The 25,895-nt window shown below is 48.1% G+C and overlaps 1 protein-coding gene across 2 annotated transcripts; it reads left to right on the forward strand.

The window, feature by feature from the left end:
* Nucleotides 1–747: 747 nt before the first annotated feature.
* LOC311521891 (ras-related and estrogen-regulated growth inhibitor-like) lies at nucleotides 748–24,086 on the forward strand. 2 transcript variants are annotated; one of them, XM_084630583.1, is made up of 4 exons: nucleotides 748–930; nucleotides 14,300–14,356; nucleotides 17,679–17,752; nucleotides 19,921–24,086. In XM_084630583.1, exons 1-4 carry the CDS (start codon nucleotides 834–836, stop codon nucleotides 20,404–20,406), a joined length of 714 nt encoding a protein of 237 aa, XP_084486709.1. In that variant the 5' UTR covers nucleotides 748–833; the 3' UTR covers nucleotides 20,407–24,086. The 2 variants fall into 2 exon arrangements, with proteins under 2 accessions (XP_084486709.1, XP_084486710.1); XM_084630584.1 differs by lacking the exon at nucleotides 14,300–14,356.
* The last annotated feature ends 1,809 nt before the right edge of the window (nucleotides 24,087–25,895 follow it).

Below are 25,895 nucleotides of genomic sequence, written 5' to 3' on the forward strand. Positions count from 1 at the left end.
CCGGCCCCCTGGGGATTGGGGAGCAGCTAGGGAGATCCCGGCCCCTTGGGGATTCAGGAGGGGCTGGGGAGAGGGGAGATCACGCACCGTGGCGTTTGGGGAGCGGCTGGGGAGCGGGGAGATCCCGGCCCCCTGGGGATTGGGGAGCAGCTAGGGAGATCCCGGCCCCTTGGGGATTCAGGAGGGGCTGGGGAGAGGGGAGATCACGCACCGTGGCGTTTGGGGAGCGGCTGGGGAGCGGGGAGATCCCGGCCCCCTGGGGATTGGGGAGCAGCTAGGGAGATCCCGGCCCCTTAGGGATTCAGGAGGGGCTGGGGAGAGGGGAGATCACGCACCGTGGCGTTTGGGGAGCGGCTGGGGAGCGGGGAGATCCCGGCCCCCTGGGGATTGGGGAGCAGCTAGGGAGATCCCGGCCCCTTGGGGATTCAGGAGGGGCTGGGGAGAGGGGAGATCACGGACCGTGGCGGCTGGGGAGCGGGGAGATCCCGGCCCCCTGAGGATTGGGGAGCAGCTAGGGAGATCCCGGCCCCTTGGGGATTCAGGAGGGGCTGGGGAGAGGGGAGATCACGGACCGTGGCGGCTGGGGAGCGGGGAGATCCCGGCCCCCTGGGGATTGGGGAGCAGCACTACCTCTGCCCCGGAGCTGACGGGCTGGGAGCCCGGGAGGAGTCGGGGGCGCTGGCGGCCGGCCCGTCCCTCCTGGGCGGAGCTCTCTTCTCCCCCGCCGCAGACTGTGCGCGCCCGGGAGCCAGAGCGCAGCCCGCCGGAGCCCGAGCGCGGCGGCCGCGGAGCATGGTGCGGGCAGCGCCCTGAGCCCCTTCCCCGGCGGCAGCATGAGCTTCTCGCGGCCCCTGCGGCGCTCGGTCAGCCTGAGCCAGGCGCGGACGCTGCGGCTGGTGGTGTTGGGACAGGGCGCCGTGGGCAAAACAGGTAGGGACCCTGCCCGCCGTGCGCCCGGGGGGCCTCGGACCCCCCGCCCTGCAGGGCAGCGCCAGCCGCCTGGCCAGGCAACTTCCCCGCTTCCTCCCGGCTTTGCCGGACGGCGGAAGCGGGAAGCCAGGCGGGGGAAAAGGCTCAGGCCGCCCGTGGGCGCCCCGGGCTGACTGTGCCCTGCCTGCGAGGCTGCCTGGACCGAGGTCCCGGCCACGGGCCTTAGATCAGCGCCCGCGGGGGCCCTGGGCAGTCAGGCTCCCCCTGGCGCCCCAGCAGGGATTTCCCCACCCCTGGTGCCGTCAGGTTTGGCAAGTGGGTGCGCTTTGTCACCCCACCCGTCGTGTTTTGCAGAGCACCTTCCCGCCAAAGCCCTCAGCCCAGCCGGTGTGTTATGGGCTTCCCTTGCAGACACGTGCACTGGGGGCGTGAATAGATCACTTGCCCCACGCCTGAAATGTTGCCGATCAGATGCTTTCCACGGCCGCTCGAAACAGGGCAAAAACCGGGCTCTGTAAGGGGGTGGTCGGGCAGGCAGGCAGGCAGTCCTGGCTTCTAAAATCAGCCTTTGCAAAGGACAGTGGACTGGAGATTGCTGGACTGGAGGCAGTAAACACAAAAGTTCTCGTTAGTGGGGGTGCTGAACTTCCCCTGACTCCATTCGGAGTTAGCGAAGACTCATTGATTCTGGGAATCATACCCAAATGCTCCTTGTAGATCAGCTTGGCTTAGACTTGTGGGTCACTGTCCTATATCTTCTAGCCATATGAAAGATATCTTTTGGGGGAAAACAATGTAAATGCCAGGTTTAAACTCCCATCAGTTACTCTGAAATTCCTGCCTGTATTTAGTAAATTAAAGCAAGCAAGCCATTAACATCCTTTAGTTATAAGTTTGGGGGTGGGGGAAGTGGGGTTAAAAGTTGAATGACTTTCACTGCACTTTCAAGTGACTTTTTTTTTTAAGCTGAAGTTTGGGTGGATTAGTGGACTGAAAGGCAGTGTGGTCTAGTAGATAGAGCACTGGACTGGGAGTCAGGGACCTGGTATGCTTCTAGTCCTTGTTTTATCACTGAACTGCTGTGACTTTAAACAAGTCACTCGCTTTCACCCACCCCCATCTGTCTGTCTAGATTGTAAACTACGGGGGGGGGGGGGAGACCATCTTCTACTATATGTTTGTACAGCATCTAGCACAATGGTCTGAAAGCCTGTAGGGCAGGGGTGGGCAAACTTTTTGGCCCGAGGGCCACATTGGGGAATAGAAATTGTCTAGCGGGCCATGAATGCTCACAAAATTGGGGTTGGGGTACATGCTCTGGGGATGAGGAGTTTCGGATGTAGGAGGGTGCTCTGGGCTGGGACCAAGGGGTACAGAGGGCAGGAGGGGGATCGGGGCTGGGGTGTGGGAAGAGGTGCAGGTTCTGGCGGAGGGGGTGCAGGCTCTGGGGTGGGGCTGGGGATGAGAGGTTTGGGGTGAAGGAAGGTGCTCCGGGCTGGGATTGAGGGGTTTGGAGAGCAGGAGGGAGACCAGGTCTGGGCACGGGGTTGGGGCATGGGGAGATGCTCAGGGATGCAGGCTCCAAGTGGCGTTTACCTCAAGCGGCTCCTGGAAGCAGTCACATGTCCCTTCTCTGGCTCCTATGCGGAGGTGCGGCCAGGTGGCTCTGCACACTGCCCCATCCACAGGCACTGCCCATGCAGCTCCCATTGGAGCGCCAGAGGGGGCCATTGGAGCGCATAGGAGCTGGAGTGGAGTAGGAGCCGTGTGGTCCGGCCCCTAGCCGGAGCGCCGGAGTAGGGCTGAGTTGTGTGCTGCGGCTCACGGGCCAGCTTAAAACAGCTCGCGGGCCGTAGTTTGACCATCCCTGCTGTAGGAACTTCTGTAGGGGCTTCACACAGCAGACAGTCAACCTGTGGAACTCCTTGCCTGACGAGGTTGTGAAGGCTAGGACTATAACAGGGTTTAAAAGAGAGCTGGATAAATTCATGGAGGTTAAGTCCATTAATAGCTATTAGCCAGGATGGGTAAGGAATGGTGTCCCTAGCCTCTGTTTGTCAGAGGGTGGTGATGGATGGCAGGAGAGAGATCACTTGATAATTACCTGTTAGATTCATTCCCTCTGGGGTACCTGGAATTGGCCACTGGCAGTAGACAGGATACTGGACTGGATGGACCTTCGGTCTGACCCAGGATGGCCATTCTTATGTTCTTATTGGGAGATACAAGTTTACTCTTGTACAGTCATACTTTTTCTCTGTTACTAGGGGTCAGTGGTGTTGGCAGTTGAAATGCAAATTTCCACAATAAACTCCAGGAAAGTATAGTGGTCATTTTTGCGGGGGGAGAGAGATGGCAAGTTTTAAAGAACACTTCCCCACCATTTATTTGCCCACTCCAGAAATACCCTACAGATATGGTATCCCTGTCTGGTTCACAACACAGACTTTGCTTTGGCTGCAGATGCTCTGTTAGTTGTGCATTTCCACCGAATTTATTTCTTTGTAACTGGTGAATTTCTTCCTTTCAGTAAATGAAAAATCACAATTTTTCATTGTTTAAAAGGAAGTGAAATAAACTCTTGGAGTTAACATTTTAACTTAAGTTTATGATTTTTTTGAATTGGGCATATAAACATGAAAAGATCACTAAGCCCAGGCTCTAGGGGCTATGGAAAGAGAATTAAAAGTGCAATCCAACTAAGGCATGAAACAAAAACCCAACAGCGGTTGAAAAGCAACAGCCTTTCTCCACACAGAAAAGAAGGCGAATCACAACACCTCCATTTCAGCTCCTGTAAAATCCTAACCTCTCCCATCAAATAAATACTCACACCCATACACCTTCCTAGATAGACAGGTTTTCCAGCTGGTTTCAAAAGTCAACACCGTAGGCTATTTTCGACCAGGAAAAGGAGTGAATACCAAATTGGAGGGAACCCCTCCTAGGAAAGTATCCTGCCAGCAGCTCCTAGTATGGGGTACAATTGCAACAAAGACAGCAACTGAATGTGGCTCTGACATGGGTGTGTTAACTGTCAAAAGCCCTGAACTCACAAGTTTCATGTGGGCAGAGCCTGCTGGAATTCTGCGTAGGTGCAGGGATCCTCCCGCGCCCAGCTGCTTGTAGAATCGGGACCCACGTGTGGTATTCAGGCCAGGACTGAGTAATTGGAAGTGGGAAGAGCAGATGGAGCAGTAAATGAAAAGTCACATGAACTGTGTTTCATGCAGAAGAATGCTGGTAAGAAAACCCCGCAAACCAACAACTAGTCAATTTCATAACCTTGAAGCTGAACATATATGGTTCCCTCATGCACTTTAATAACTCATCAGCCGTAACATACAAGAAAAGAATTGCAGAGAGAACACGATTTGATTAACCAGATGCCGGGGAATTTCAGGCCACCCCTCATTATAATTAAGTGGTGGTTCCCGTTTTCCATTTAAATTTATCCTAGAAAGAATTATTTCCATCTCTAAAATGACTGGGGGGGGGGGTTATTTTTTGTTTGTTTATTTTAAAAGATCAAAGTGGACTAATGCACTTGAAAGGTTAATGGCTTTTGGCCATGCCTGCACTGAGGATTTGCCCTGATTGCAGCCATCACTGGCCAGCCACCTGCCTAGCAGCAGCAGTGAAAACCAAGATTATGTCTAGACTGCAGCTGGGAGTGAGCCTCTCAGCCTGGGTACACAGGCTTGAGGCTTGCACAGATGTGGTAAAAATAGCTGCGTGGAGGTTGTGGCCCTGGCGGAGGCTTGGGCTAGCTATCCAAGCTTGAACCCACCCTGACCCTGGGTCCAAGCCCAGATGGCTAGCCCAGGCCTCTGCTGGTGTAATGGTCTCAAGTTGCAGTGGGGGAGATTTAGGTTGGATATTAGGAAAAACTTTTTCACTAAGAGGGTGGTGAAACACTGGAATGCGTTACCTAGGGAGGTGGTGGAATCTCCTTCCTTAGAAGTTTTTAAGGTCAGGCTTGACAAAGCCCTGGCTGGGATGATTTAATTGGGGATCGGTCCTGCTTTGAGCAGGGGGTTGGACTAGATGACCTCCTGAGGTCCCTTCCAACCCTGATATTCTATGATTCTATGGTGCTGCAGTGTCCACACTGCCTTTTCTAGCATGTTTGTGCGAGGCTCATTAATACAAGTCTGTCTGCCCAGGCTAGGAGACTTGCTCACCGTTGCAGTATAGACATACCTTTCCAGTGCAGGCAGCCAAAGCTGCGCCTATAAACCACAATTTGAAGTGATGCAGTTTAGCTCAGTTTCAAGTAGGGAGTGAACTGCATCAGTGCAAATTATGGCTTCTAGTGGCTTTGCATGTCTGCATTAAGGCTGTGCATCAGTTCAGCTACACCGGTGGTTGAAATCCCCTCTGAAGTTTAGACTTCACTCCTAATGCTGTTGTCTGTACAATGTGCTAGTGTGATAGCCTGTTAAAATAAGTCAGTCTCCACAATGACACTAACATCTGGCTTACTTTTTAGTTTAAAAATACAGGTCAAAAGAGTGAGTAATTAGCTGGGTAGCCTCCCTAGAAACTGTAGGCATGGAGGTGAGGTGGGGGAAGTGATATCTCCCAATTGCTTGCCTTTGAATAGTTATTTTGCAACATTGCTTGGACAAAGCCAAATCTTAGAGTCTGACAGACTTTCATACTTACTGTAAGGTGAATTCTGGAGCTTGATGCATACTTCGGACTATGCCATTGTCCCACTCTCAGCTTTCACAATCCTAGTGTATTAGCAGAGCTCCACAGTTGTATTTCTGTCCCAGTGTTCACCGACAAGTAAGATCACCTACTGCCCTGTGCGGGGGGGGTGGGGGGGGTTAAGACATAGAAATGATTGATGACAGTTCACGTAGACTATTTATTATTTTTGTATTACAGAAGCATTTTGCCGGCCCAGCTGAGATCTAGGCCTCATTGTACTAGGCGCTGGACTGAGAGACAGTCCGTTCCCTGAATATTTTATAATCTAAAAATGGGCAAGACAGACAAAAGAAATATGATCCCCATTTTGCAGATAAGGAACTGAGGCACAGACTCAGTAACTTGCCCTACGTCACAGGGGAAAGTATATAGCAGTGGTGGGATTTGAACCCAGGGCTCTTGAGTCCCATGCTTTCCTCTCTTGTTTCAGTTTCAGCATTCCCCTGGATTGTTTTTTAACTCACACATGGGCGCGTTGTTTTAGTGTATGAAAACCAGAGAGTGAGTAGTTTCCATTATCCAAGCGGAAAACGATGTAAAAGCTAAACAGGCAACGCGAATGAGGAAAAATGAATTTGAGAGGCAAGGTGGGGGAGGTAATATCTTTTATTGCACTCACTTCTGTTGGTGAATGAGATGACTTTTCAAGCTGCACAGAGATCTTCAACGGCCCTATATAGCTCAAAAGCTTGTCTTGTTCACCAACAGAAGCTGGTCCAGTAAAAGATATGACCTCACCCACCTTGTCTCTCTCATATCCTGGGACCAACACGGCTACAACACTGCAAATAAAAAATGAATTCGATTTTTTTTGAAATCCCCTTGGTTTCAATCCTCTGAAGTGTGGCTACGAACAGCCCTGCTCCACGTCTTCCCTCCCCCAGTCTGATTGTAACTTGACAGCAGTGTCCCGTAATGATCCTTTTGGAATCAGACAGTTCAGTTAGAGGTCAGGTTTAGTGAGCTATCAGGGACACTATCTGTGAACCCCTTCCACATGCAGGAGCAATTAAAATCTTGAGAGATGGCGAAAGATACGTTTACAGGAGGAAAGTAACCCACTCCTTGAAAATAATTTCCTGCCAATCCTTTGATGTGGTTGACTGGAAATCCTCAACAGGTGTCCGTGCTAGCAGCAAAACACTGTGACCAGGACAAAACCATGTTCAAAGCCATTGCAGGAAGGGTGGCTGGGACCAGCTGCATCTGGATTTGAATATCATCAAAGTTGAGCAGCTTTGTTTCAGGCTTATCTGTAGTTTAGAGGTTTGGATATTGAACTAGGTAAGTCACCTGTAAAAGCTTATAAATCCCGAATATCCCAATCCTTTAATGTGTGTTTGCTTCCCCCTCTCCCCTGGCCGCATATCTTCTGCTGTCTAATTTTGACACTAGCCAGTGTAATCACAGTCATATTTCACATGAAGGTTCTGTTTATAAAGGATTAATAAGTGATTAAGAGATGTCAGAAGCCTGTTGCAGCAGACATGAGTCGCATGTGATATAGAGATCTATATGCACATTGGTAGGTGGCATTATAGATGGTTGTAAAGCATCATTCCAAGCAACCTATTGGTCTCTCTAGCAATCAGTTAACGATTTATTAAAACATCTGTTAATTTATTAACCATTTATAAATGGAATCTTCATATAAAGTGTAACCATGTCCGCTTTTTAAATCCCTCTCTCTGAAAGGTATAAAAACATCTGAAGTGATGAACAAAAAAGATCTTCACATTGTCACGCCTCTCTGCCCTCATCCACTTCCTTGTATTGGCAACTTCTGTTGTTTTCTTGTACCCAAGCCAATTTTTAATCAATTTAATTGGTTCTCCATCTTAATAAAGTACCGTGTGATGCAGCTTTGGGAGATTGCCTAGAGCGTACTACAGTGTCAGGTGCTTCCTAGGAATCAGGTTTGATTTGTTCCGCTGTCTCCCCCTTTCTCTGACAACTCAATAGTGTCCTTAAAGATGAAAATAAATACCCGCAGCAGGATCCAACTCTTAACGAGCCCTGTTGCGCTGTTTTATTAAGCTACAGTGTATTTCTGCATATTGTCTCTTGTCAATAATTACAACACAGGGAAAATGAAACTAGAGACCTGTAAGACTCGTTGGATTTTTCCCTTTATTATTTAATAAATAATAGAGAGTCAATTTGGCAGATAACTTTTCTGGGGACTCCATCAACTTGTGTTATTAAAAATGTGTATCAAAACACTTACTGAATAGTAAAGATAAACCAGGGGCTAACAGGCTGGTTTACAGTTCACACTGGTGTAAGGTGACATTGCATTGTATCCACCATCTGGTTTGGAGTCGCTACTGATTTTGTGGTGTGATAGACTCTCAGTATGGAAACAGGCATTGCATGGATAGGCGGTGAGATCTGAGTTGTAGACATGGCAGATTGTATCTGTCTTCTAAATAAAATAATTGAAGATATGCAGCAAATAGGGTTGCCACCTGTCCAGGCTTTCCCAGAATCGTTCCTCTTTTGAGGTAGTTGTCCCGGGAAATCTCTAAGTAGTGTTGTCACCTGTCCCAGGTTTTCCAGGATTGTCCCTCATTTGAGGTAACTGTCCCAGATGAAATGGTTCAGGTGTCCCGTTTTTTGGGTGGAAGGTGGAAACCCAAGTAGCAAAAGACAGATGATCTTGCAAATTCCGCCAAGAAAATGGGTCTTCTCAATACATCGAAGACCGAAGTTATGAAAATTAACTTGCCTACCAATTATTTTGACTGCTTGGAAACCTGTTAAGAAATTGACTTATCTGGGTATCCTCATACACAATACTGGTGATTGTGTTTGATATGAAGTTCAGAGCAGGTACTATATTTCAAAACCTCCCTGTAGTGTGGAAGTCCAGTGTGATTTGCAAAAATACTTAACTAAGATCTTTAGAAGCAACTTCCGAAGTGTCCCTGATATATTATGGGAAAATAATAGGTCCATCCAATGCAAACTGAACTGCTTTTAATGCAGGTGTCGGCATAGAATATTCAAAGTAAAACGGGACATAGAATAAAGGCTTGTCTAAATGTGCGCTCAATTCATGGTAACCTGGGGTGCAAATCTATGTTGCGCTAACCGGCTGCACACTGTGTCCATGTGGACCGTGCTGCTGCACACTAAAAGGTCCCTAGTGCAGTGGTCTCAAAAAAGGTTGCAAACCACGGCTCTAGTGTACTTTATTGTTTCAAAGCAGGAGTCCGTTTCCCATCCCTGGGCAAAGTGAAACCCTTTTTCCTCCTAAGAGCTCCAGCACAGCTCCTTCCTTATCAGCTGGAATGTTGCTGGTGTTCTGAGCGTGTATCCAATTTTAGGGCTCGCTCCTGTTCCATTGAAACCAATGGGAGTGTTGCCATTGAACAGTGTGGGAGCAGGAGCAGATCCTTATTTCTCTCTGAGTCCAGACAAGGTAGAATCGGGGCCTTTTAAAAATCCTTTTTGTGTTTGCTCAGTCACTTCCCAGCCACATTGGTCTTTCTGGTTCAGTGACCCATAATTCCTGATTCCTGTGGCTCTTTCACCGTGGGAAATCTAACAGTATTCCCTAATGGCTGGAGCACACACAGTTTCTGCTCCATCCGTGCTTTAACCAGGGCCTTCTTTCACCAACAAGACCCCAGCCACCTCCTCTGCATGGCTGCCTATGTCCACCACACCACCTACGTTCTTGACCTTAGTGCCCTGGTAATTATCCTTTCCCAGATGGAGAGAGTCTCTAGTATCCCACTTAACTTTCTATACCTTCTGCATCTGGCTGGCTGTGTTTCTGTGCTGGGTGTCTGTATTTGTACGGCGAGTAGTAAGTCAATACTTCTTGAACCACCCCTTTGTGCTTCCTCCGTCATTACCCCTAAAGCATACAATCACGATCATTTCTTCCACACGGGTATGTGCTTTGCTAAGTTCTTGTGTGTAATATGGCATGTAGATTCCTCCTCTCCTGCCCCCTCAATGGTTTCCAGCTCCTGGCAGAAGGGAAGCCCTCCACCCTGCATCACATAGTCTCTCCACCCTGATGTTCAGGTTTCTATTCTATCTGCTCCTGTGTTCCCTGCTAAACAATGAACCAGTAAACATCACCTTTCTGTTCTTAGTCTCCCCTGTGGAGTATTCAACTATTTTCTTTAACCTTACCCACCACCAGCAGCGTTCCCCCATCAGTGTGAACCCTGACCTCATCTTGTTGCATCCTTAGTAAGGCATTTCTGGGACTCCACTAATTACCAACTGGCTGTGTCTCTGAAATCCCTCCTTCCAAGCACTTTGAACTTGTCCTCAACCTCTCCATTACCATGGATAAGCTGTCAAGAGTAGGATCTCTGTATTCCAGAACAGGACTCCAGAGCAGCTGAAATAGAGCCAGCCCAGAGCCCAGCCCCAGGGCATGCTAGGACAGGGCCATATGGGACTTTGTTGGCTTTGTGTAGACCTTCAGCCAAGCTGGAGATGTTCAGTAAAGCTGCTAGTTCTTTACCTTGATACTCAGCCTTGGTGTATTAACTTTTAACGTTTCTGGTAACCTGGCACACAGCCATTAGTTTAACTATAATCTGTGATTAGCTCACACCTTGTCTTTCCTCATCAGAGCTTCCCCCCCTGCGATGTGATGTCCTGCACCCGGAAAACTCTTGCATTTGAATTCATGACAACACACCCCTTCCCTCCACCTGCACACCAGTCCCTAGGAACCTCCTCTCCTGTCCTCTGAGATTTCTGGGGAGCCGTTTGTGAATGTGGGCTGGTTCCTCTTTACTCGTCACTGCATTTATCAGGCACCCTGGAACTAGTAAAATAGAGATTCAGTGTAAAAGCTGTCTAGCTAGATCTCCCTTAGAGTCAATGGGAGCAATGCTAGGCCAATGCTGAGTGCTTCTGAAAATCCTACCCTAAATGGGCATTTTTTCTACTGTATCCTTAATGACCCACTAGTCTAGCTACCCCCTATACCCCCTTTTTACTCTAGGCATAGATGCTCGCCTTCCCGTCACATGGAAGAGTGTCTTCCTTCTGATGGCTGCTTCCACTCAGCCAAGTTCCTAGTAGACAGGAGTCCACCATTGCAATAGAAACAGTGAGACGACAGACATCTCTTGAGTCTCCATGTCCAGTCAACCTTTGGACTCTATAGTAAGCTGTGCTCTCACCCCTACAGCTTATTCTTCCATGTCAGGGAAGAGGAACATTGGTGGGGTGGGGTGGGGTGGGGTGGAGAAGCTTGCTCAGCTGCAGCCCCTGCCCCTGTTCTATGGTGAAAGGCCGAGTTTGAATCTCCATGACATCAGCACTGCAATCGCTTGCTTTTTAGAAAGAGCCTTTCCTCCTTCCCGCATGCTCCTGGACTGTAGCCAGCTGAGTCTCCATGCTCCGTGTAAGCAGGTGAGCAAGGGCCTGGTTCTCCCCACCGCTGGAGAGGGCATTTCTCTGGGAATTGCCAGAGGACATCTGCCTCACCCGGAGACTAGCCTTGTCACCTAGTAACCCATTGCAGCCAGCTCTGAAGAGGCATTTATTTAGTTCCTAGCCCGCTGTACTTTACCTTTACCAGGCCTGTCATTTCACTTTGGTGGCCTCCCTCGAGGATTGTTCCTTTCCCGAGGCTGCTTTGGGGTTAGTTTGGCTTGCTTATAGTGAATGTGGAAGATACAACACAAGCCAGTACTTTTCCATGGGAGGGGAAGAGAGAAAGGGGCATATGCAATGCTTAATTTGTGCCAGGGCTTGGCAGTTCACAGCCAGGCACCTCTGGGCTTGGCAGTTCACAGCCAGGCACCTCTGGGCTTGCTGCATCAGTTATGAATATAAAAAAATTGCTTGAGCCCCGGTACCTCTTTCATTACCAATTAAGCACTAGACAGATGCAGTGTTGGGATGGAACTACTGACCCAGCGCTCCAGCATTAGGCTTTGTCCTGGTTTAACTGAGTATTAAATTGGACACAAAGGATTTGGGCCTCCTGTCCCCCTGTTGCAGGGAGGTTGGACGCTTGGATAGAATGGTTTAATTGTGTACATTCCTCTTCTGTGACTGTTCCCACCCAACGCTCTTGACTGAACGATTTGATCTCTGTTGCTGCTTCCGGGCCTGCCTGATTGTGAAATACGAAAGGGGAAAAAAAGACATTTTCACTGCCACCATCCAGTTATTTGTGAAGGGCTAAAGCAAACTCCCCCTGGGGGCCCTGGCCCAGGTATGCCTACGTAGCATTTTGGGGCAAGCAGGAGCAAGCCTCCCAGCCTGGGTCCACAGATTGGGGCTAGTGCGCTAAAGGAAACTGCAGATAGTGCTTTGAAGTTGCAGCTCGCTCTGGAGCTTGGTCTCTGAAGCCTAGATAGGGAAGGGTCGAGCGAAAACAACATCCCTTCCCTGTGCTGGGGACAGACACTCCCAGGCATAAATGCAGTATACGTGTGGCATGTAAGGGGTAAGTGACAGCAAACAGGAGAGTGAGGAGAGAGGTTCTGGGCTATATTTCAAGCTGTTCCTTGTATAGGTTTTTCTGTCTTGCTCTTCCCCACCCTCCACTATGTTCTCAGACGTAAATATTCTTTAATAGTGGTTTTGTTGTATGTCTCATTTTAAAAGGATACTGCTGAGTATAGGTAGAACCTAGCTTTGAACTATCTTCCCCCCCCCTCTGTTTGCCAAGTGCCTCTAATTTCTTATATAACATACAAATGTTGTGGTGCTGTCTCGTTTTATAACTATTGGGGTGCTGAGCCTTTGACTGATTGAATGCAAATATACAAGATGGTACAACTTGCGTTTGATATGTTTAACTTGAGAATAAAACGTTCAATAAACAGTATTGGAAATTCATCAGACCGAGCAGATATCCCGCCCTTTCTAGAGCAGTCATGTCACCTAGGCTGATGTGATACATCAAGATCCCTCTGTCCTGCCAAAGCGTACGCACATGCTGAACTTCCTGCGCAGTAAATAGCCCCACTGAAGTAGGGTGACCAGATGTCCCGGTTTTATAGGGACAGTCCTGTTTTTGGGGATTTTTTCTTATATAGGTGCCTATTACCCTCCACCCCCGTCCTGTTTTTTCACAGTTGCTATCTGGTCACCCTACACCAAAGTCACTTGGGCTACTCACTGTGCGTAAAGTTAAGCCCATGCAGGCTCGGGGCCACAAAGCACTGTTTGCCAGTATCACACATACAGAAAAGCATGTTGAATTATGATGACCTGTATTTTAGAGTGCTCACCAGAATAGTCTCTGACTGCTTCTACACTATATGCTTTTGTCCAGATGCAAAGTGTAAGATTCAGGGCAGGAGTTTGTGTGAAATTCTGTGTTATGCAAGAGATCAACTAGATTGCTCATAATGGTCTGTTCTGGTCTTGAAAATCTGTGGGTGAAATCAATGCGACTCCTGAGGGTTAGCTGTGAAATGTTGTTTTAAAATGTGATGTGCGCTATTGGACGGGGGGTAGAAATAGGAAGCAGGTGAAATTGCTGACGGAGCAAAAGCTCTATGTCTCCATGATCTCTCTGCTCTTAGGGAACTTGTCAAATGCCACTGTACTGCTATATATTGACTCAGGTTCGTTTTCTGTTGATATTGCATTTGGGTGCGAGGGAAATATTTGTGCACAAATGCAAGGGATAAGAGAAGCACTATGAAGCACCCCTAAAACACATTCCTGACTGAAATCAATAGGATTGCCCAGGGTGTAAATCGGGTCAGAATTTAGTTCATCTGTGTCACTGTGTGGTTAGATACTTTCACTAGATTTTAAGGCCAGAAAAGACCGTTGTGGTCATCCAATCTGACTTTCTGAATTGTACGAGCTACGGAATTCTACCCAGGGACTCCTGCGTTCCGTCCAGCACTTTGCGATTGAACTCGAGCATATCCTTTAGAAAGACATCTGAGGATCTGTGTTTGTAAAGCAGCTGCTGTATAAAAACAACTTTGGGCAATGCCAAGGCAGTTCTCGTCCACCAATAGGGAGAACAGAGTGTTGGCTACATTGTGAACTTCTCTGTTGGAAGCAGCTAAGCTAACTCTTAGCTCTAGTCAGTTCCTCTGGTAACCAGGGTGCAGAGAGGCACAATCAGGCTTTCTCTGTTCTTTTGTTCACACACGGCAAGTCCTGACTTTGGATTTGGGCAGAGAACTGCTTGCTGGTCAATGTAAAGTTACCCTCAGATCCTTTCCAGTCTATCTACTGTAAGTCTTGCAGTTTTCAGCCTTCAAACTCCCAGGGTACTGGAAGTAGATCTTGGCCAATCTGCCATTTTAATATGCTCTCCTCTGCCCCGTAGCTTTTCAGGTGGCAGCGTTGCCCGGTGTGGGAGAGAGACTTTGTTTTCTGTTTGTTTGTTACCCAGCGTTTATTGATGCTCGTGGTTACACTTTGGAGTAGCTTCTTCAGAGATCCTGACTGGCTCCCAACCTAGTATACCTGGTTGGGATCAAAAACTCCCTCCCCCTGCCTGTGCGGAGCCCAGCAGGGCACACCGCCATCAGCCTGCACTCAGGGTTGGAGGACGTCCTCACTACAGAGAGGAGCAAACTCATCAGAGCCCTCCTGTCTCAGTTAATCAGTGTTTTACTGAGTTTGCTTTGGTGATCACAACTGACTTTCAGGGGCGGGGGGGTTGTTTTGTTTTTCTCCAATGCAGCTCTAACTGTGAGATTCATCACCAAGAGATTCATTGGGGATTATGACCCTACTCTAGGTAAGCAAGTATTTATTATTATTATTATTTTATTAACATTATTATTTGTGTTACAGTGGGGCTGAGGGACTCCATCGTGCTAGGTGCTGTACAAAGAGTAGTAACTGCTCTATTAAATGTAGGCTTAGTAATCTGGAAGCAGTTTGGCCTCGGGGTTGTTTTTTGGGGAGAGAGACTTTCAGCGTACAGAGCCAAAAGGGCCAAGTGATTTCCAATGCCCTCGTATTTTGGTGTGTCCAATCTGAGCAGCCCTCCTTCTGAAGATCCTGCCCATTGAATGGTGTGTCAGGTTGGGCACCCAAAAACCACTAGTCACTGTAAATGGAGGTCATTATGTTGAGTCCATGTTATTCACTGGACTGTGTTTTCATGTGCAAGCGCAGGGTTTTTTGGTGGGTGGCAGGTGTGCTGGAAATTCCTCAGCCTTGCGGCATTTCATTGAAGAAATGGGTGATCCCTAGTGGAAAACTCAGATAAAACAACCCTGCTAATTCCCTGTCCGTCCTGTACTTTCTTAAGTTTGATTCCCACATTCATTAGGACTGGAGATGTTTAGTACAAAAGTAAATATGTTTTCCTTTGGGAGTTCCTCTCTGCCTTCTGCTTATTCCCTCACTTGGAGTTGCTCTCTGTAATGTTACCAAATATTTAAACAGTGCTGTAAATATACCTGGTGCTGCAGAGAATGTGGCTGGTTCCCTATCCCAAAGAGCTTACAGTCCAAATGAGACAGGAGAAACGGGGCAGGAGAGGGTCAGTGTGCTAGAAAGTCTGAGACTTAGAGAAAGGAATAGGGGACAAAGGGAAATGAGGACGACTGGGAAGAACAGAGGGACCTAGGGGGATTGAGAGCAGAGGTGTAAATGGGGGTGAGATTTAACAAAGCTTAAAGGTGAGGATGAAGTCGAGTTTTGTGCAGAACCAGTGGAGGGATTCAAGGACGGGAGCAGGTGGGCTGGGAGGGAAGATGGCTTTAGCAGTTGTGTGAACAGACTTGGGCAGCCAGAGGAAAAGGTTACAGGCCCTGGGGCAGGGTCAAAGACCAACAGCTGCGATTTCACAAACCAGAAAATGACACCAACAAATGGGAAATAATGCTCAGCCTTGATAGCACTTTACAGACATTAATTAATGTCTACAACACCCTGTCACAAGGTACATAGGCAAGTCTTATCCCAATGATCAATGGCAGAAGCAGGAATAGCATTCAAAGCCAAGATTTTCAAAACTTGGTGCCTAAAGGTAGACCCCTAGATCTGTAGTCTCCTAAATAAGAGCCTGATTTTCAAAAGTCCCAAGTATCCAGCAGTACCCATGACACTTGTGTTCCTGAGTCCACCCTGTGATCCATCCACTGGACCATGCTGTCTCTTGGAATCAGAAGCAAGAAGATATAGACTCTGGAGGGGCAAAGATCCTGTTTTCATACACATTCCTATTAAAGAATGGGGAAGAGAAATCCTGGAGATCTTTCTCCCTCTCCCTCTCCTTCTCTGCAGAGTTGTTGCTAAGCAGAATGTTGTGGGATTTATTTCCTGGAGATATTAGTGAGGCTTTAAGCATTTCACTCCATATATTATGTTGAAAAAACAGTACAGATACAAGCATCAGTGCAACTTTTATCTCTTGTTTAGAAAAGCAAGATCTCCTCCTGTCCTATTTGTGTGTAATATGAGCCAGAATGTAGGCAAGCTAAAGGGTGTGGATTAGCAGCGTCAGTGGGGCTGACAAGCAGTATTAAAATACATTATTTTTAAGAATAGCTTGAAAGGACTCTTACAGCTTTTAAGTCCCTCTTTGTTGGTTATGAAATCACCCTCACTCTCTACCAATCCCTTGTGTTCCTAGCATTCTGCAACCACTGATCGCTGCTGTCTCTCCCACCCTTGCACTGCCAATGGCACAAAGGCTGCTGATGTGGCTTGGATTTTTTGTTTTTTTCTTTACTTCCTTGTCTGTGTCCCTGGCTCAATGGCCTTCATATGAGGCCAGGGCCACATATGGGGCTAGTTTGGGGCAGATGGGATTCACCTCCAGAGGACTTAAAATCACCACAGCAATCTCACGTGGATGGTTCAACTTTCCATTTGCTGAAAATGGAAAAAAATTCAGTGCAGATAGTTCTCCCACTGCCATCCCAAGCTGCACCAGTCCTTGCAGAAAAATTACCCAGAATGCAGCACACCAGGGAGCAGTGCTGGGAACCCTGGGACCCATACCCAGAAGGTGGCATATCACATCCAATACAAAACAGTGCCACTGTGGATGTAAGGCAAAACCTTCCAACAGTGCTGTGCTTACAGTGTAGACAAACGCAATAGGAGTTAGATTAGTTGGATTATAGACACAAATTGATATGATTCCCTGATGTAGTCAGGGCTTTGGGGGGCGAGGGCATTGACAGGTGGGCATAAAGGAATGAGATTTGAATGAGATGCTTCTGTGCTCCCGTGGCTGTTACTGAAGATACCTGTGTTTGCTGAATAAGAGCTTTTCTCCCTTAAGCGCCAGGGCTGCTTGATCCTGTAGTGACATCACTGTCCTGTCTGTGTGGCATTATAATTGTTTGTCATGGAATTAGCTGTGACAACAGAAATCTAGCCTTTTGACTTCCCCGGAGCATGGGGTGAAGGGTTGGGGGCAAAGGTGGGTTGCATGGGAGAAAACAGCCTTTAAAACACAGATTTCTTTGACAAATAGGAAAAGGAGCTAGGAAAGTGTTGCCAGAACACATGCCACACACAGATTTATGTATAAAAAGCTTGTACAGGATATGCAAGTCCCTTCCTCTGATCCAACATGCTCTGTTATCATCTTCTAGATCTCAGACAACAGAGGGATGCCCTTGGGTGAAGATGAACTAATAAGACTTGTCAGAACCTACTTATGCCAAACTCAGGGGAGGTTTGGGCATTGGATATGAGAACAATGTGTGGAAGGAAAGATGGCAGCTTTTTGCACTGTTCACTGTGAACTTCTGTGTGTCATGCTTTCTGTAGATGAGAAGACTGTGCTCTGACAGTGTCTCCTTTAAGAGAGGTTCTGACCCTGTTCCCTTTTGAAGTCACTGGCAAAGTCCCCATTAGCTTTGGGGGCACCAAGAATGGCTCAGAGTCTGCCTGTTCAGTTTGGTGCATCAAGCAGTTACTGTGTCATGGGAAGGGTGGTGACTCTTTTCAGTGATCAGGGAGTTTCTGAGTCCTCCTTTTGTGTTATCTGTGCCTTCTCCTTTAGCATGCTCTTCACCTGGCTGTGCGGAGTGGAATCCACCCGTGCTCTGCGCAGAGATCAGGGAGTTCTCACGCATCTTTGTTTCCTACAGAAATGATTTACAGACACACAGCTGTCATCGATGGGGAGATGGTGCACTTTGAGATTCTCGACACAGCAGGACAGGTACGGTCACGGTCACTGCTTCATGGGCAACCGATGTCAGAAAATACTAACCAGAAAATGGTCCCAAGGGTGGAGCATTGTCTTTTCAGTCTGTGGTGGTGGTATTGGCCCCAGGCGTGCGTTAGGACAGGTGGATTGCAGCTGGGAAAGTGCTGTGGCTGCCCTGAGAGGTAGTCAGTGGACATCCCTGTGTTCCGAGGCTTGACCAGTTAGTGTTGGCACTTGCTGGATGGTCACTTGAGTGGTCCCAGCAAAGGCCATCTGACAGGAGCAGGGTGGCAGGGAGGGGCACTTTGGCTGGAACAGCGTAGGAAGCCAGCAGCAGTGGAAGAAGGGTGATGAAAGCAGCACTTATGCTAGACAAAGATCCAGGACTCGCCCCTATGTGTGAAATATTGCATGGTGAAGCTGTGACTCCATCTTGGGGCATGGGAGAGGGATGCTCTGGGGGACTCCAGCTTTGCTTTTGTGCTTTCTGATCTCACCAGGACTCCTTGATGGGATTTCAGCCACATAATTCGTAGTTGCCCATTGATTCTCTCTCTCTCTCACTCTCACTCTCTTTTCCTTTGCTGCGTACAACACAGCCCCATTTTATCAGCAGTGTTTGGGAATATGCAAGACCCACAGATGAAGAGAAGAGTGATCCCCTGTGCTGAGGGCTACCTAAGACCAATCTGTCTACATTTATCCAGATATACTTGCACAGGTTAAATTCAAGCCAAGGGAGCCACTTTAACCCAACCTCCTGACCCCGCTGGGCATTGCTGCTGTTTTTAACAGCATGCTGTAAATGTACATTGCGCTTTACAGGACATACGAGAAGCCCCCTATCTGTGCCAGGCAACAGCTCAGCTGCAGCAGAGGTGGAGTTGAAAGGACAGAGGGGGGGCCCTCTGGCTGGCCAGTGGTGGAAGGCTGCTCTGAATACAGAGCAAAGGAAGGGGGGAAGCCGGAGAGTGGGCAAAGGAGACCGAGGAGGCAGCAACACTAAGTGATTTTGAGGAGTGCAGAGAGGAAGAGGAAATAGCAGTGGAGTTGTGGGCGGGAGTGAGATTATGCAGGGCCCTGAAGGGGAGGACAAGGACCTTGAACTCGATGTGGTAAAGGGCAGGAAGCCAGTGCAGGGGCTGGGGAGGAGGAAGGCGACGTGGTCAGAGCAGTGGGTGAGGAAGGTGGCTTGGGGCCTGACCCAAAGTCCCCAGACATGAAAGGGAGTCTTTCCGGTGACGTCAGTGGGCTTGGCTCAAGCCCTGTAGCAGCAATGTTGTGGCTAGACGAGGGAGGATGAAAACACAAGCCACACATAGAGCTTGAGGGACCGTGTGGCTGCGGAGCTAGAGTAAATGCAGGCACCGAGAACACACAAAGACTCTGATTTGCCAACAGCAGTGGAGGATTGTTTGCGATAGGCATGTTGCATTGTGATCATGTTTAGTTATTTCCTGTTAAGATGCCCAGCGGCTTTCTGGCGTGGCTGCCTGTCAATTAATGATTACTGCACAATGGCCTGCTGCCAATCAGATGTCACAAGCTAAGCTGGGTCACGGCTGGGTCAGTGCTTAGATGGTCAGCCTCCAGTGATGGCTCTGCAAGAGGTGGTGTCCGTGGCCCCTGGGCCTTGAATTACAGGGCACTGTGCTGCAGAGGATCTCTGCCTGAGGAGAGGAATGTCTGTGGTCCTACTGCCTGTGGTTGTTAAAGATCTCCTTCCTACACTTCCTACATAATCGGAGATGCTGCCCTGAGTACCTGGCCCAACTTCCAATTCGGATAATCTGCATCCCTACGTTACACCTGCAGTTCCAACTGGATTTGGCACCCAATTACTGCCCCGAATTGTTGTGTGGTGTTGCTGTGTTGGTCAGCAGCTGCTGTGTTCCACTCCAGAGGCAGGCACCTTTCAGTGGTGTGTGAAACTACCCTCTATCTCTCTCTGTTTCCCTTGATATTGATGGGCCAGATCCTCAGCAGATATAAACTGGTATAGCTCCATAGGTTTCAAAGGAGTGAGGCCGATCTGCTCCAGAGGGTTGATCCTGCACCGTTGAGAGTTTTACCACTGACCCCAATGGGAGCAAAAGCAGGTGGTGGTCCAGTGTTGGTAAAACATTTTGAGCTCATTGCCTTGCGTGGTGATGCTGTGATTTCTGTTCTCCCCACCCTAGGAGGAAGACTCCTTGCAGATCGAGGAAAAGATCAAGTGGGGCGACGGCTTTGCCGTGGTGTACTCTGTGACTGACCGGTGCAGCTTCGACGAGGTCATGAGGCTGTGCTTCCTCATCAACCACATCCACTCCAGCCCCAAGAGGAGCGGCGGGAGTGACCAGCCGCCCGTGGTGATTGTTGGCAACAAGAAGGACCTGCAGTTTGACCGGATGGTGTCTTGTGAGGACGGTGAGAACCTCTCCAAAGCCCTGAAGCATCCTTTTTATGAGATCTCCACCAGGGACAGCTACGAAGAGACCGTGGTAGTGTTCAACACCCTGTATAACGAGCTGATGAGACAGGGGCACTTCTCCCCGGGCTCCTTCAAGAGGAGGGCCGTATCTAAGCTGATGGAAAAGATTCCAAAGATACATGCCAACTCCACCCTGAACGCAGGCGGCCGGAGCCTCAGCTTCAACTCCTTCAGGGACTACATACCAGAGTGAGCCCCTGCATGGGCAGGGTGTGGGAGAGAACAGTGCCCCAGAGCAGCCTGGATTGGCAATGGACAGGCTGCAGGCTGCTTACCTTCCTGGTCTAGAGAGTGCTGTATGTCACAAGGGTGGGTCCTTTCAGGCATCTGTATTCCAGGAAGGTCACAGTGCAGATCTGTGCTGGCTTCCAACAGAGAATTAGTAAGAGGTGCGTGGCTCAGTGGGGTTGGTGCATCAGCCATTCACCTGTAAAGCCCGGGGGTTTACTTCCTTGCTTAGGATCAGCAGTGAAAACTCATTTGGGAGGGTCTCTCTCCTCCTCCTCATCCCCATTCTGTGCACATCACAAACTGCCACCGAATTTAATACAGTTGGCAGGCTCCACTCAGGAGAGGCTTGGGGCCGCTGCAGGCTCGGACTGAGGTGCAGACCTTTTGTGGGTGCCAAGGCCATGGTTACCTGGGTCTGCTGTAGGGCAACATCGAGAGGCATTGGTGGAATTGGCAGGAAGCTTGCACAGCACATGCTGTCATTCTGCCTGGCTACTGATCACTCTGTTCCGTGAACACAACATCCACAATTTAGGCCAAATAGCGTACATTGGATTTGTCAAAGCAGGTCAGACCAAAGGTCCGGCCAGCCGTGTCTGCTGTCTTTACCGGTGGCCAACACTGGATGCTTTGCTTACATACAGTTGTTGGTGTATGGATGCCACTAACCAGGAAAGTAGCCAGATCCTGCTTCAGCAAACTTATTCAAAGTGTTTCCAGCATTCCCTGCCCTCAGCCCATTTCCCACACTCACTTAGGACCTAATTCTGCACCCATCAAAACCAATGGCAAAGTTCTCATTGACTGCAGTGGTGCAGAATGAAGCCCTTAGTGCCTTGGAGGTCACACCATTGTGACCCACCAGCTTAGTTTGACTCTCCAAGACTTGCACACAAACACTCAGCACTGAATGTTTCACTCCACCTGCACTCTGCTCCCTTCAGAGTGCCATGTAGATCCCAGTGACTACTTTGATGGGCATGGGGAACCTAGTGACAGAGATCATGTGGCCATATAGAGAAAAGAGCCTTATTTCTGACCATCATAAATGTCTTAGATGTATGTCTTTAGCTTGGATGATGGAGAAACTATCAAAGGACCTTGTTTTCCCTCTTACAGCTCTCCAGGCTTTTTATTCATTTTTTTTACCCTGAGGAAAATAAATCAAGTGAGAAAAGAAGAACAAAGTCTGTGTGAAAAGTGCCAGCCCCCAGATGGATTCAAAAATTAAAGGGGTGCCATCAGTTTGAAATTGAGTTGATTTCAAAATAAAATTAAAAGCAGTTTGGTGCCCTACCCTGCCTACCTGCCAATCTGGTTTTTCAATCCTATTTCTCTGTTAGTGTTTACAATTTTTGTCTCTCTCATGGCTGTCTGAAAGATTCACAGAAACCGGGAAAACTGATTAGCAGCCATACAGGAAACCAGTGAAACGGACTATGCACAAAATGAAATAAACTGAGAAGACCGACACTTTCCTGGAATCTCTTTCACATGGAGTGTTCTTAGGTGTCACTTGTCACAATAATAAGGGACAACTTTGAGACAGAAATGGGATTTTCAAGTTGGCAATATTGCTGTGAGAGTTGCATGATGGGAATCCAGCCGTCGCTCTCCATAGGGCTGGGAGCAAGGCATTCTGATAGTAAGGTGTGTGTGCTACAAAGACACAGACAAAAGGAGACTTAATGGCTATGGGGATTGGAGCCCTACACTTCTAGGACATTGGTGTGACCTTCTCCCACCTGACCGCCAGCTGTGATGGGTAGTAACCAAAAGGTTCCATTTGATTATGAGAGGAAGGATGGTCTAGTGGTTAGGGTGATTGCCTAGGAGACCTAGGGTCAATGCCCTGCTCTGCTACAGACTGCATGACTTTAATCAAAAAGCTTAATCTCTCTGTGCCTCAGTGTCCCAACTGTGAAATGGAAATAATAGCACATTCCCTACCTCACATGGGTAATGTGAGGATGTTAAAGATGGTAAGATGCTCATATGCCCCAATAATGGGGGCCATATAAGTAGATAGATTTGATTTAAAAAAAAAAAAAAAAGATTTGCTGGCTGTTCAGTAGCCTGTTTGAGCTGTTGCAGTCCCAACGTTACCCACTCATTACTAGTGACACCTCGACTATAGAAAGCGAATGTTCTCTCTGCTTCGTTTTTCTGCATTTAAATGATAGCTGTCTCCCTTCCTGTCTGTCAGGCACTGACCGTGCGGCTTGCACTACCGGGAAATGTTTCATGTAAAAGAGAAAACCGTTTACAGTGGCATGGTTTTGAAAATATGCCTATTAATCCCAGGTTTTGTGAAACCTTTTTTGGCTTAAGCTACTTGAGAGCGTGCCCTTTAAATAGCCCAGTAAGTCACATCTTAGGCCAAAAAAGGCAACGATTTCAGATTTTATGTCCCACTTCAGCCTAAAAGAACCAGGCACATTTAATGTGGTGGGGTGGGTTGTGTTTTTTGTTGTGGTGGTGGTTGCTGCACTCTTTGCTGAATCTGTGCATCTTATGTTCTTTGTCTCACTTTGGGTCCTCCAGCTCCTAGGGATACATACAGGCTTTTTGCACATTCTTAATGAATCTAGCATTTGATTTTAATTTCCATATCACTTCTGATGAACAGAATATTTTTATGGGATCTGCAGCTGATGTCTCCAGACCTAGGCCCGTTGAGGGACTCTGTCTGTCAATCCAAGAGGATTTTTCATTTTAAACACCATCTGTTCCCTGCTGAATTTTCTTAGAAGCCAGAATGTGTGTACTCTCCTACTGCCAGTCACTGTAGAATGCATTTGAATTACTGCACATCACAAATCAAGGAGACTGCATTTCCCGTGAGACCCATACTGAAACCTGTGCTAACAATCGCCTGGTAACCCCACACATCGATCTTAGGAGCCAGTAAAATATTAATCTCTGTGGGGATTACTCCATCTTAATGGCATTGCTTTATAGCGTAGTTGAATAGTGAACAGAAGACTTAGACGTCCATTGGAAGAGGTTTCAGTGTATATGAGAAAGACCAAACATCTGGGCTGGTGATTCTAAATGTGGATTAAATGGAGCAGAGAGAGGAATCTGTTGATGCACAGAAGAACTGATTCTTTGTCTAGTTATTAATTGTCCCATCTTTGTAAAAGGTACCAGTTCAGACATGCTCACCGGGGAGCGAAATCTGCTATTGCAGTCTGTGTGGAGAGTTCTCTATGGTCACTGCCATGATGTATAGAATTTTTGTATTCTACTGACAAAACTGTTGTCTTCATGAACAAATGCCTCACGGGGGAGCAGATAACCATCGACACATGCTCGGCTTGCAGCTACCAATATCTCTTCTAGTGTCTTCACACATGGGGGCTTTCCAAAACATATTCCTGGCTTTCTAAACCATAGACATTAGAGACCAAAACTTCCTCTTGAGTCCCCTTCTATCCCCCCTGCGAGTATAGGACTGTTCCTTCCAGAATATAGCTTTGCTACATGTGATGGATTTGCTAAAGGTCTGAGATGTAAATAACATGACTTGCGTTTCTCTCAAAGAAATAACCCTAGTCGACTGTTGAACTGTACACTAGCTGCATTCCGTTATAATAAAACTCAACTTGAACAACCTTGTCTGGTTTGCTGGATAAAGCTTTGGCCATTGCCAGCCTGGGTTCTATCCTCTATAAGGGAAGAGCTTTACTTTGTCTCAGCAGTATGCATGCAATATTCTTTGCCGTCCCTATCCAGGGAGAGCGTGGCAGTGGTTGCTCTCTAAATGTATGTAATAATATAACACACAGCTCATTTATTATAGAGCCCAAGTTGATGTCTCTTTGTTCTCGCTCCTCTAACCCAGAAATGGGCAGGTGTGAAATTCACCAGTGCCAGCCCCACACACAGGAAATCAATTCTTTTGGGATAACATCTACTGGTTTCAATGTGTGATGCTGTTTCAGTGCTTCAGCAGAAGGTGAAAATTGCCCCAGCGTCCCTAGAGCAGACCATTCTGGAGCGCAGACAAAAGAAGCCTTAATTTCTGCTGCTTTTACTTGTATAGGGTTTTCAGCAGACCAGATGACCCAGTTTGATAATTCACCCAGGGCTCTGTTCTTCTCTCATGCTATGTTTATAATTCTTGCTGCCTTCAGTGTGAGTTTTTTCTGCAATAAGGAGAGGGAGGAAAGACCTTTGGGCCTCTGTCTTTCTAAAACTTTGTGAGCTGGATGCACGTAGCAAAATGGTGAGAAATGGGTACATTTGCCTAGACACAGCACCCTGCAGAATTAGACACATCTGTCTATCTAATCAAGGGGTTCTCAAACTGGGGGTCACGACCCCTCAGAGGGTCACAAGATTATTACATGGGGGGTTGCGAGCTGTCCGCCTCCACCCCCAAACCCCACTTTGCCACCAGCATTTATAATGGTGTTAAATACAAAAAAAGTGTTTTTAATTTATAAGGGGAGGTCGTACTTATAGGTTTGCTGTGTGAAAGGGGTCACCAGTACAAAAGTTTGAGAAACACCGCTCTAATCCCGGGGCAATACCAAGTTAGATTAAGAACCTGATCTAGTACAGCAAATTCTCGGTTCCACCTGACAGGGGAGCAACAACAATCCCCCCACACTTCTACCTGTGCAATTATTGCAAGGCAAATACGTACAGTAACTCCTCACTTAACGTTGTAGGTATGTTCCTAAAAGATGTGACTTTAAACGCTGTTAAGCAAATCCAATTTCCCCCTAAGAATTAATGTAAAGGGGGGGGTTAGGTTCCAGGGAAATGTTTTTCACCAGACAAAAGACTACGTTGTATATATACACACACAGTATATGTTTTAAACAAACAATTTAATCCTGGTACGCAGCAATGATAATTGTGAGGCTTGGTTGAGGTGGAGGAGTCAGAGGTGGGGTATTTCCCAGGGAATGCCTTACTGCTAAATGATGAACTAGCAATTGGCTGAGCCCTCAAAGGTTAACACATTGTTAATGTAGCCTCACGCTCTACAAGGCAGCACAAATGGAGGGAGGGGAGACAGCATGGCAGACAGAGACAGAAACACACACCCTGTGTGTGGGAGAGAGAGATGCGTGTTTCCCCTTAAGTATGCTGACCCCACTCTAAGTACACGGCCTTGTTAAGTAGACCAGCAAGCTTAGACCGCAGCTGCTGCCAGGAAGCTCCCTCCCTCCAGAGCCCTGTTGTATGTCCCCCCTGCTTTATGGAAGATGGGGTAAGCGGAGAGCAGGGGGGACACCCTGACATTAGTCCTCCTGTCCTCTTCTCCCCCTCCCCCCGCCCACCCAGCAAGCAGGAGGCTCGGGAGCAGCTCCAAGGCAGAGGGCAGGAGCAGCACATGGCAGTGGGGAGGGGGGAGGGACGAGGGACAGCTGAACTGCTGGCAATTGATAGCCTGGTCTGCAGCTGCCGCACAGGGAATTTAGGGGAGCGGGGAGC

This window comes from Lepidochelys olivacea, assembly GCF_965140295.1.
Source record: "Lepidochelys olivacea isolate rLepOli2 genome assembly, chromosome: 6".
Taxonomy (NCBI): Eukaryota; Metazoa; Chordata; order Testudines; family Cheloniidae; genus Lepidochelys; species Lepidochelys olivacea.

Excerpts from the sequence above, each read along its gene's own strand:
- LOC311521891 (XM_084630583.1), top strand. The coding sequence starts at position 834 with ATGAGCTTCTCGCGGCCCCTGCGGCGCTCGGTCAGCCTGAGCCAGGCG. Across the intron at positions 931-14,299 it reads GGGCGCCGTGGGCAAAACAG|CTCTAACTGTGAGATTCATC; the intron begins GTAGGGACCCTG and ends TCTCCAATGCAG. Across the intron at positions 17,753-19,920 it reads TTCTCGACACAGCAGGACAG|GAGGAAGACTCCTTGCAGAT; the intron begins GTACGGTCACGG and ends TCCCCACCCTAG.